The 11,749-nt window shown below is 31.7% G+C and overlaps 2 protein-coding genes across 10 annotated transcripts in view; one reads left to right on the top strand and one right to left on the bottom strand.

Annotated features, from left to right (window-relative positions):
* The first annotated feature begins 206 nt into the window (after positions 1-206).
* Positions 207-10,429, top strand: Idh (isocitrate dehydrogenase [NADP] cytoplasmic). The gene is made up of 8 exons (XM_066300511.1): positions 207-429; positions 5,497-5,676; positions 5,755-5,899; positions 5,959-6,183; positions 6,981-7,123; positions 8,829-8,975; positions 9,089-9,272; positions 9,361-10,429. Exons 2-8 carry the CDS (start codon positions 5,515-5,517, stop codon positions 9,579-9,581), a joined length of 1,227 nt encoding a protein of 408 aa, XP_066156608.1. The 5' UTR covers positions 207-429; positions 5,497-5,514; the 3' UTR covers positions 9,582-10,429.
* LOC136349147 (deoxynucleotidyltransferase terminal-interacting protein 1) overlaps positions 10,421-11,749 on the bottom strand; it is a 93,062-nt gene continuing 91,733 nt past the window's right edge. For all 9 annotated transcript variants that reach the window (XM_066300510.1, XM_066300508.1, XM_066300503.1 and 6 more), the window contains exon 6: positions 10,421-11,725. In XM_066300510.1, the coding sequence (XP_066156607.1) occupies positions 11,190-11,725 (536 nt within the window). In that variant the 3' untranslated portion in view covers positions 10,421-11,189. The remainder of the gene's footprint in view (positions 11,726-11,749) is intronic.

Here is an 11,749-nt window from a genome sequence, read left to right as displayed (position 1 = left end):
AATTAAATTTAATATTCGTATTAACTATAAATAAAGTCTTTGAGTTCTATGTTTTAAAATCTATCAAATAGAGGTATTTATTATTATTTCTCAAAATAATAAATAACTCTCACATAGGGAAACATGCGGAATTTTGTGCCTAAAATCTAGGGAAATTAAATACATTACCTGGCAACCTGCTCCGGAATATTCTCGAAAAACAATAGAATCTTTAAGCATTTAAATGTTTCATTATCATTACCAGTTTGTCTTTACCGATTGAGAAAATACGTCGCTTTTTTTTTCAATTATTGCTTTACGTTTATATAAGTAATAAATAGCTTAATTGTGAGAATTTTCGGTTCAACACTTCTAAAGTGAATCCTGTTATAATTTGTGATCAAGTAGTTGTTGGTTATAGTGCAAGTGAACTCGTTAATTACCTAAGTGGTAAGTCCTTGGTGTAGGGCTTCGTGCAAGTGCTTTGGCTGGCATGAGTATATACTTGCTTAGGTGTACCCTGAAATATACCTACTTCTAGAGTAATTTCCGGAGATATGACCCCTCGGTCGACGTGGACCAATTTTTTTTCTCAAAAACTGGGAGAACGTTAGTTTTCTAATTAAAGAGTCACTTGAAAATTCTCAATTGTATATTTTTTAAATTTCATATTAAGTCAAAATTTGATATTTTTGATTTGGCAACATGGAAAGTCGCTCTAAATTTTTAAATTAATATTATAAATTTTTCAATTTTCAGTTCAGTCACAAAGTTTTAAAATTTTGTAATATTAACTGGATATTTTTTAATTCCATGACATGAAACTAAAAATATACAGGGTGTTTTAGAATCATTTCCTCACTTCTTATTGTAGGTTCTTGTGACTCAAGTAAAAGAATCCTACCAACATAGGTCTGTTTTTGCTTTTTGTGTCAACGAGACAAAAAATCATAATTAAAAAAAAAATTTATTCTTAACAAGTCTGTTCCCGCATTACAACTATTTAAAAAATAACTGGTGTATTTTTTTATTGTGCTAAACAAATGAATTATGCAATTTCTCAATTGTAGATTTTTGTTTTTTTTTCTCATGAAAATGGTTAACATCACGAAAAATATTCAAGAGACCTTATTTTCACAGAAGTATCAAACATTCAAAGAATCACTTTACATTTTTTAAATCTATGAGATATTATATTTTTCATGTTAAATATTCAGGCTCATATTAATGGAGATGAATTTGGTGAAATTAGAAACATTTTTTACTGTTAAAAGTGTTTATATTTATTTTATGCTCCCCTGTTTTGATACAAATATTTAATGCTGGAAAGGACTTATTAGAAAAAAACTTAAAAAAAAAAATTGGCACCCTCTATGTCAGACAGAAGGGGAAACGGGCCCATGTTGGTTCCAACTTTATTTCTTATTTCGATGACAGGAACCTACGACAAGCAGTTGGCAGACTTCTCAATGCTTTATATAAATATACATACATGTATATATGTATGTGTCGGGGAAACATTAGGAATATTCTCCATCATTGATAATTTTGATGTTTTATTAAGTAAATTGATAGTAAGGCAAGGCTAACGAATTCACCACTACTCGACCGCAACCTTTCCCTTCTTTTCAATTACTGCCTTCTTCACAGTTCCCATCCCCCGTGGTCCTCTTGACTTAAGGGATGGTACCTGTTCGTCCTGGTTTTCCCACGGACCGAAACTGCACACATGGCCCTTAATTGCGTCGGTAATAGTGACCTCGTTCGACAGTGCTTTATCTCCACGATAAACCTGTCAACCTGCTCTTCAGCCTTATTGCTAACTCAAATTTTACATTTAAAACTTAAGAACTAATAAATCTCCGACATATGCATATTCTTAAGGTGGTGTAGTGATTAAAGCAGCTGGCTACCAGAGAGCTGGGTTTTTGTCTTGATAATTATCGACGTTTCTATTTGTGTAAAAAACAACTACTAAGTCCTATGTTACTAAAAAACACAAAATTACCCAAAAAGAAAGATTGAAATTTCAAGTTGCTCTCCTAGATCTTTGTGAATAAGTAGTGATGCATGCATTAAATACAGAGTGATTCTAATTTACGCACTAAGAATTTAATGGGTATTTTTAAGGTCAAAATAAGACCCTTTTCCTTTAAACGTAAATTCGAAAATGATTAGTTTTTGGTGTACAGGGTATTAAACTACCGTTATTATCAAAATTCATAGCAAGCGTAATTTAACAATCGTACATGTTTTCCGTCGAATTTGTCGACAATTTGGTTTAGTTAAAAGGTCATTTGGTTTTTAATTTTGATGAAACAACATTTTCTTGTCACTCTTGGGTAACAGTGTACCATCATCTAAATCTTAAACTTACTCTTTCCCAATACGTCGATGGCTAGAGCAGATCCAATAGCTCGACCCCTACGTTTCTCATTTTGTATTTCGCTAGATTTTTTTTTATAGGGTTGCATTAAAGCCTTGGCTTACAATGAATAATCAATATCTTCCATCTAGGTGCTTTATCAACTAATTATTAATGCTTTTCAAATTGTTAGAAAGGCTTCTGAAATTTTAAAACGAGTGAAGCAGTCTCTGAAGGGACGAATAGAGGCTTTTATCAGTTCAGGCGAAGGGTATTTTTCATATTTGTTATAATAAATTCAAAGTCGTTTCGTCTAAGTTTCAATAATTCCGCATATATCTCTTTATTTCGTTTTTTTTTTGTAATAATCGGCTTTCTGCCTACGTCGTTCCTAAGAGGCTTAGATGTGAACAAATTCGACAGACAAAGCGTAGGATTGTCAAACTACGGAGTTATGTTTTTGTTATGAATTTGGATAATGCCAATACTTGAACACCCTGTATATTGAAAACTAAACATTTGCGGATCCACGTTTATTGGAAGTGTTATTTTGACTTCAAAAATAAACCCCTAAATTTGTTGAACTTCAAATCAAGAATCACCCTGTATAAGATGGTAAACCTGATTGAACGCGTTAAAACTCAAAATTTTATATTTTGTTGAGTAGGTGAAATTTATTTATGTACTGATATGTCTACAATTATTTAGTAATAATAGAATATTTAGTATGATAATTGAAAGGTTAGATATTTGTACTGATAATTAAGAGTAAAGGTAAAATCATTATTTGGAACCATTCCAATTCAAAAAAGTGCCACAAATATTTGTCAAGTAAGGAAATATGAATTGATTTACGTCACATATTAACCAAACAACATGTGATAGATAGACCCAAAAAATATATATATATGAATTCTTGATGTTTTTTTAGTGTTTTTTGCTATTTGTATTTAAGAATATGCTTTTTACTCTTTCAGAATATCTTATTAGATGATATGCCTACCCTTTACATTAAAAAAACTCTGATGTCAAGAGAATATTGAAATAATAAGACTTTATAAAATGTCATTAAAGCAGTAAACGGGGTGTTACATGATAAAAGTAAAAAGTATTTTAAAAAGATTAATTCAAAGTGAAGATTTTAAAATCAAGATTTGTTGAGGTAATAGAGTGTTATTTTAAGTGTTACGTTTTCTTCTTTTTTTACTAATACATAAATGTTAAATTAATAAAAAAATATATCTAATGTTGATTTCTCTTATTCATATTTCTCAACGGTAATAATTAGTGTTCCCTCAATCCCATATAATGTGGAACAGTTGCGCTTCATATTGAATTTTTATAGTATGTATGAATTTCAATATGTGAATAGTTAGAATTAAGTTTTACTACGTCAATAAAATTATATAATTTTGATCTTCGGCGCTCCCCCTTGTCTGCTCGATTAAAATTATAAACAATATAATTCTGAAAGAAAGTTTGAAGGAAGAGTTGCAGGTCTACTTTAAGAATGCTTCTGGTAGATACTAATATTAGTAAATCTACTATGCACGTACATTTCGTTACGATAGGTTAGAACGGTTAAGTATTCTAGAATATACTGTATTTTGAGAAAAAATGGTTCAACTCTCCTGAAATTACCCCATGCTATAATATTACTGGAAGTGGTTGTTATATTTAAATTTATTTTATTAACCCCCAACGGGTCTGACTAACATTGACTATAAATACCAATTAATGAAAAAAATTTATGAAATATCTAAAAATACATGTGTAAGTACATACAGTGCTTTTATTTCACCCTCTACCTTGTCCTTACAGTTCAGTATTTTAGAAGAATGCTGACACAAGCGAATCATATTTTCAAGGGGGACAGATATCGGCATTAAGTATTTATTTAACTATACTATATATAAAAAAAGCTAAATGTGCAAATGAAATAAAGTCTTTTTGGCTATAGTTCTAAATACCTAATTACTATTAGCATTTATTTAAATTCGATTATTTGTGCAATCATAAAATTCATTTAAATGTTCTTAGCTAACCATATTACTTTTCCCACCATAAATCTATCATCTTCGACATCCATGTTCAATAAAAAAATCAAGGTATTTTCAAACTGATGATTGCTTTGCATTGTTCTAACGGTTGTTCGAGGCAATGGATTATACATACAGGGTTTCAGAATAACTCTGCACACTACTTACTATAGCTTTTGCGACTGATATAAGAAATAAAGTTCATACGAACATAGGTCTGTTTTCGATTGCTGTTAGAAATACAGGGTGATCAAAAGATTTTTATTTTTTAAGCTTTTTCCTAATAAATTCGTTCTGGCATTAAATATGTATTTTTATGAAAATTGGTGAACGTAAAGTAGGTGTAGAGACGCATCTTTGAAGGAGAATAAAGCGTTTTTTTATTTCATCGGTGGCATTCCTATTGATATGACCTTGAATATTTTACACCAAAAATATGATATGTTACTGATTTAAACAAATAAAAATAGCTTACTGAATGTTTCATGTTTCGTTAAAAAAAAAAGATGTCTTAAATATTTTCCATAACGTTAACTGTTTACGTAGGAAAAACACATTATTTGCTAGTTAATATTAAAACTACGAGACTCAATTAAGTCCATTACATTCAAAAACAATTAAATAAGGTATTAAAAATGCCCTTCACATACAAGAAAGTATGCTTTGATCGTTTTTTGTATCTTATCGCTCACTATTTGAAGAATCCCAGTGAAATAACTAAAAAAATAATAAATTTTTGTCATCCTGTATTTCAGATAGAAAGCGATAACTGATCCGTATACGTATAAACTTTATTTCTTATTTGGGTCACAGGGACCTACAGTAAACAGTTGAAAAACTTATTCTGAAATATCCAAATACAGAGTGCCCCATAGTTGAGTCTCAACATGACTATAATAATTTAATTGCATGTTCCATCGACCTTCATATTCAGGCAATTTTTTTTAGATTTCTTTTAGTTATAGTTTTCCGGTAATCACTCGACATCTTAACTCGCCAATCTAATTGAAACACCCTATATGATAACATATCAAGATTATGATTTTTTGTAATGCGTAAAAGTAGTATTCCTGTATTCGTGCTCACGTCTGACTTAAAGTTAATGCTTTCCAGAATTAAGTACGTAGTAAAATGGGCAAAATCCAAGCAGGACCGGTGGTAGATATTCTGGGAGATGAAATGACTCGTATTATATGGGACGCAATTAAGGAAAAACTGATTTTGCCTCATTTAGAAATTGATCTTAAAGTATATGACTTAGGAATCGAAAACAGGGATAAAACTAACGATCAGGTGAGTACCTGCATAGAACGTTCCCGAAACTTTGGTGCAAATTAGTAAGGTGCGCTAACTTTTTTTTCCTTATTCTAGGTCACTATAGATTGTGCCGAAGCAGTCTTAAAGTACAATGTTGGAATTAAATGCGCCACCATAACACCTGACGAAAAGAGAGTTGAAGAATTTAAGTTAAAGCAGATGTGGAAGTCCCCTAATGGGACAATTAGAAACATTTTGGGTATTATTAACCGTAATATCTGCCTTAAGATTGTATATATATTTTTTTTAATCTAAAAGGAGGAACTGTGTTTAGAGAAGCCATTATCTGCAAGAATATTCCAAGGTTGGTTTCTGGTTGGGAAAAACCAATTGTTATAGGAAGACATGCACATGGTGATCAATATAAGGCAACAGATTTTGTAGTTCCCGGAGCTGGAAAATTAGAATTAACTTGGGTAGGCAAAAATGGGCAAACCATCTCCAATACTGTATATGATTACAAGGGTCCAGGTGTTGCTCTAGGTGAGTAATGAGTCTAAGTCATTTTAAGGAAAACTAAACTAACGCATAATGAAAACGCGCTGCTTATATTTGAAGTTAAATATTTCCGAAATATTGAATAAAATATGAAGGGTATTAAAGGTCGGATAATCTGAAAACAATAAGGTGTTGGAATATGGGAAAATACAATAGAAAATTACGTGGGCACATACCACTTACCAGTTTTAAATAAGAGAAAACGACACAAATGACTTTTTACTAATGACTTTAAAAGTATTAAACTCTTCCGGAAAATAATTATTTTTGGTGATGGTATGGGAGATATAAGACATATCTGAAATAATGTTTAGATTATGTTGTACTGTACTACACTATGTGGAAGTGTATTATACAGGGCGGCAAAGGAAGGAGTAATACTCTTTTTAACTCGTGTAATTTTGAAATCGCGAAGAAAATGGCAGAACACATCGAGTTTGTAAGGAGAAGAGGGAAAGAGCTTTCCGTCAAAAATTTTTCGGAGGGGGCCGACATTAGGGCCTAGCAACTTGCCTCCTTAAAAATTTCAAATGAAAACATAAGGCATAGAACACATCAAATTAAAAGTTTGTGCACCTTCTAAACGAATCTTAAAAAACCTAAAAATCGTCATTGATAACTTTTTGTCTTAATTGTGCATCCACCACCTTCCAGCAGGAAAGCGAGTTACGAATATATTTTTAACAGTACAAGGACAACCTCATATAAGTAACTACATAAGTTATATGAGTGATAACTCCTTCCTGCACCATCAGTATGTTTACTGTAACATATTTTTTTAGCCATGTTCAATACTGACGAATCTATTATTGCATTTGCATATTCCTCATTCAATTATGCATTGGATAGAACTTTGCCTTTGTATTTAAGTACTAAAAATACTATTTTGAAGAAGTACGATGGGAGGTTTAAGGACATTTTTCAGGTAGGTAGGCAACGTTTATTTCTACTTTTGAGAATCAATCAAAATTTTTTTACAATTATCTAGTGGCATTTTTCCTCATTTCAATAGGCGTTTAATTTGAGTAAAAACTTATTAGTACATTGTGGCTTTCACACACAGACTACAAATTACGAGGGAAAGTAGTTGATTTTAATTAAATACATTCAAAAACGAAACCAGTACCTATCCCTACCACATCAATATAACTTAAAATTTATCTGGAATTTTACTGGCATATCATACATTTGATGAAACGACATGTGTTTACGTGATTACAGCATTCGTATTACAACATTCTCCAACTCTGAGATAAGAAAGCTTTAGAAAAATATTGTTTACCATAATGGCATTTCAAAATCGTGTATGTATGTGATGTCTTTCTAATTTTGTAATTACGTAAATGAGAGGGTACTTATTTCAAATTAAGAATCTATAAACTTTAATAATGAAGATTTGAAACGTTGTTCAACGTTTTTTAAACATAAAGAATTTTTGTTCCGCGGCTCAAATACGCCCGATTTATCAAATTTGGTTTTATTGTGTTATTTTGTTTGCGACTATCAAGTAAAAACAAGTGGTTTAAAAGTATGTTACTAAATAGTTATCTTTTCCCACGTATTAGGAATTATGCGACTCTACTCGTGCGGCTAAAGATTTTCTGAAGACGTGAACAACCGAGGTTGTTATATTTATTAGTGAGATTATATTTATTTGGTAACCACTTCAAATTTCAAGCTGTCGCAAATAAAACGAGATAAGGAATATTATTAGATAATTTATTTAAAAATTATTTAATACAAAATATTTTAAACTAATAAAAGACGTACTATAGGTATAGGTGACACATTCGAAATTTAATTTTAGAAGTCAATTTTGTAACATGGGAAAACAGCATTTCTTGATGAGAAAAGATAAGGAATTTTAAGATCTTCAAAATTTCGAGGCTTTCTGGAATGAATGTGAAAGTTAAGATTCAGATTTTCACATTTGAGAAAGGAGTTTCGCTCAAATATTTGAATCACCCATCTAGGAAACTTCCGATACTAACTAGGAATGACCACAATTTTGAGAGATTGCCTTAGATTATTCCATTTCAAATAAAGTTGCGCTCGATCACTTCAACTAACTTCAAAGGAAAATTGCTAAATGAACTTTCAACAATTCCTTCCACAAAGAGATACATACATTCCTCAGAAGTGTGATTCCAAAATAATCGTCCTGTCGATAATATCAAGAATAGCTTAAATGTGCAATTTCGAAACATTAAATTTTCTATTTAAAATTCACTCCGCAAAACGAATTTTCGACTCTACATTTTAGAAGTTTCTTGCAGCTTTTCTTTGCTCTTTTCGACATAAACTCTATCCTGCGAGGTAATGAATGCATAATGAAGGATTCGAGAAACCTTGCTGAAATATTCAAAATTCATACGTAAAATAATTCATACATAAATTTTATAGAAAATTTAATGACTTCTATACGTTTGTAAAACGAAAAAAATATAGTGAACATACAACAGCCACGGAATGCCCAAACTAGTGATCAAAAAGATAGCACGTACAGAGAATCAACCTGACGTTCCCAGACATTGATCTCTCTCGCAACAAATGATGTATCTACGCACCTGAACTGTTTAATGTTTGATCATATTGAGAGTCGATTTCTGCTACAAATAAATAATTTTTAGGATATATATGATAGAGAATTTAAAACAAAGTATGAAGCCAAAGGAATCTGGTACGAACATAGATTAATCGATGATATGGTGGCTTACGCCATGAAGTCTGAAGGCGGTTTTGTCTGGGCCTGCAAAAATTATGATGGTGACGTTCAGGTGAGGAACTTATCCGAGTATAGGTATATTGTATTTGCTAATTTCATTTAGTTTCAAATTTCAATACCGCCTGTACTAGTATGTGCATTTTCTCATGCAACACTATATTTCAGAGTGATTCGGTAGCTCAAGGCTACGGATCACTTGGGCTTATGACTTCAGTGCTGATCTGTCCAGATGGTAAAACCGTGGAAGCTGAGGCAGCTCATGGAACTGTGACTCGTCATTTCAGGATGTACCAGCAAGGCAAAGAAACATCTACCAATCCTATCGCTTCTATTTTCGCATGGACGCAAGGTAAAGCTCTCTCTGATTTTTTATGTTCATAGTTAATTGAAGTCTTAGTATGTCGTTGTAATACATTCATTAATAAATATATTTTCAGGCCTTCTCCATAGAGCAAAATTGGACAATAATTCCGCATTGGCGAAATTCGCCACAACTTTGGAAAAAGTGTGTGTGGACACAATAGAATCTGGTTTTATGACTAAGGATTTAGCCATTTGCATCAAAGGAATGAGTAAGGTGCAACGCTCGGATTATTTAGAAACTTTCGAATTTATTGATAAATTAGCCGAAAACTTGAAAAAGGCTCTTTCTATTTGACTCGGATCTAAATTATGACAATACTTAACTAACCAAAAACTTATATAACTGGGGGTAGCTATAACTTTGATATTTATTTGCCGATGTTAAATTTTGTACATTCCATAAATTATTTTTTGTACGCAGCTGCTGTTAAGCATTTCCATTAGCAAGTATTCCTTTTTGCGGTTCAAATGGTATCTGCTATTGTTTAACTAAAAATGCCATACCTAAAAAGGAAATTGGAAGAGAAAGCAACACAGTGTATTAAAGAAAATAAAAAACGTTCCAAGGTGTAGACCCAACATCTAAACAAAAATCTAAGGAACCTTAAAATTTCCCAATTTTCGAGAAAAAATTTTAAATGTAGCATGGCTGTATTTATACTTTGTACAATAAGGAATTGCAAAAAAAAAAACAGATGCCAATGTGATCCATGAGATCCAATATCAGCAAAGAAACATCAAAGTTATGGCTAACGACGGTTAGGCGAATTTTTGGCCCGCTTCATCTGGCGGTTAGTGTAGACGAAAACTATTCTCAACGGTGCTTTATACATTTTTATAAACTACATACATAATGTATAATGGTTTTGGTTTTGCTTACGGTTTTATTATTACTTTATCGCAGGGTTGTTAGGTTTAAAACTGCTTGGTTTAAACATAAATTGATATTTATTAGATAAGTGTAAACTTGAACAAATTAAATTTGTAAAAAGTATAAAATATGTTAAGCTTTAAATGTGTTGTCAAAACTGTAATTGGCTTTCTACAACTTATAAGTTTTTTACCATGGGGCGCATTGACTTTTTATTATTTTTCGCCAATAGGTTTTGATTTATTGAACAAATAAAATATGTCTTATAAATATTTTTGGCAGTTTTATTTTCAAAATTAAATAAAGGCAAACAAATGAAAAATTATGCAATAACCATTGAATCTTCTGCTTGCACTCTAATAGGTTATGATTCATTTTATACAGAAAGAGTTACAAATACTTTAGAAATTACTAAAATGTCATTCTAACTAAATTTTCGTTTATTTTGAAATACAAGGGAACAGTCTACATTTTACAGGGTTTGCTCCAAATATACAGAATAGTGGTCTTCATTATCGTAAATATACCGTGTGACAACAGAAAATCAGTATACCCTGCATTTTTTGGATACTTCATTTAGAAAGTTGAAATTTGAAATTAGACTACTTCTAAAATACGTTATTATTTTTTCTGGAAAATTTGAAATATTACTTTGTGATTTGACCGTAGTGGCGTCAACTTTTGGCTTTTAAATTGGACACTTTATTTGTTAACATTTTTCAATTCAGTTTCTGTAGGATTTCTTTAAAAATAAAATGAAATGTGTCATATTCAATTTAATTTGTGTGATATTGCTTTATGTCACATTTATTTTTGTTTGGGTTTTAGATAAATGGTTAGATTCGCTTTACTTGCATTAAAAAACTTGATTTTGAAAATCCATTACCAAGAAACAAAAAATATTCTGGTTTGAAATTTTTCTCATAATTAGAATCCAAAATAAAAGAGAATTGTGAAAATCACTGCTTCATTAGTTAATAACTTCTAAAAACCCCGAAGACGACAATTGGAAGCACACGTTTCTAAGGTAGCTTATTTAGAATTCTTTATCGTATTTATGTGGGTGTAAGTCCCAGCCAATATGCTTGAAATAACAGAGCTGGACAGGCTACTCATATCGGAGGACATGTTGGGATAGTCAATCTGCTGTCTAAGCTGCGACGTCCTCCATATATTTCTATCAACCCTATCCCCTGGATGTCCTAGTACTGTTTCATTTGTTATCGTTACATTCGGAGGCGGGCCCTCCGCATCGTGATCATCGACGTCAAGCACCGCCATAAGTTTTTTCTCAGTTTTGATATATTCCAGAAAATTTTTTATTTTCGCATTCATAAACTCCGGCGCTTCGAATCCTTGAAGCTCGTGAAGTTGTAAATTAGGGTTGTTCTTGTACTCATCACTTTCCGTGAGCTCTTTGATGTCTTCCAAAAGCATGATATATATTTTACCTCCGTTGGCGGGCAGAAGGTTCTGTGATTGAAGCCATTCTTTGTCTTCTTGATCGCCACAATAGCGCAATAGGTTAGGATGGCGAACGTACAGCCTTCCTCTTGTTTGGCCATATCCTAAACTCAAAAAGGCATTACATA

This window comes from Euwallacea fornicatus, chromosome 36, assembly GCF_040115645.1.
Source record: "Euwallacea fornicatus isolate EFF26 chromosome 36, ASM4011564v1, whole genome shotgun sequence".
NCBI classification, from domain to species: Eukaryota; Metazoa; Arthropoda; class Insecta; order Coleoptera; family Curculionidae; genus Euwallacea; species Euwallacea fornicatus.
Note: the sequence above shows the minus strand (reverse complement) of the source record. Positions and strands in the feature narration are given on the sequence as shown.

What these genes read in the sequence shown, in the direction of transcription:
- Idh (XM_066300511.1), top strand. Translation starts at nt 5,515, where the DNA reads ATGGGCAAAATCCAAGCAGGACCGGTGGTAGATATTCTGGGAGATGAA. An exon ending in ATTATGATGGTGACGTTCAG is followed by an intron (nt 8,976 to 9,088) that starts GTGAGGAACTTA and finishes ACTATATTTCAG; the next exon opens with AGTGATTCGGTAGCTCAAGG. An exon ending in TATTTTCGCATGGACGCAAG is followed by an intron (nt 9,273 to 9,360) that starts GTAAAGCTCTCT and finishes ATATATTTTCAG; the next exon opens with GCCTTCTCCATAGAGCAAAA.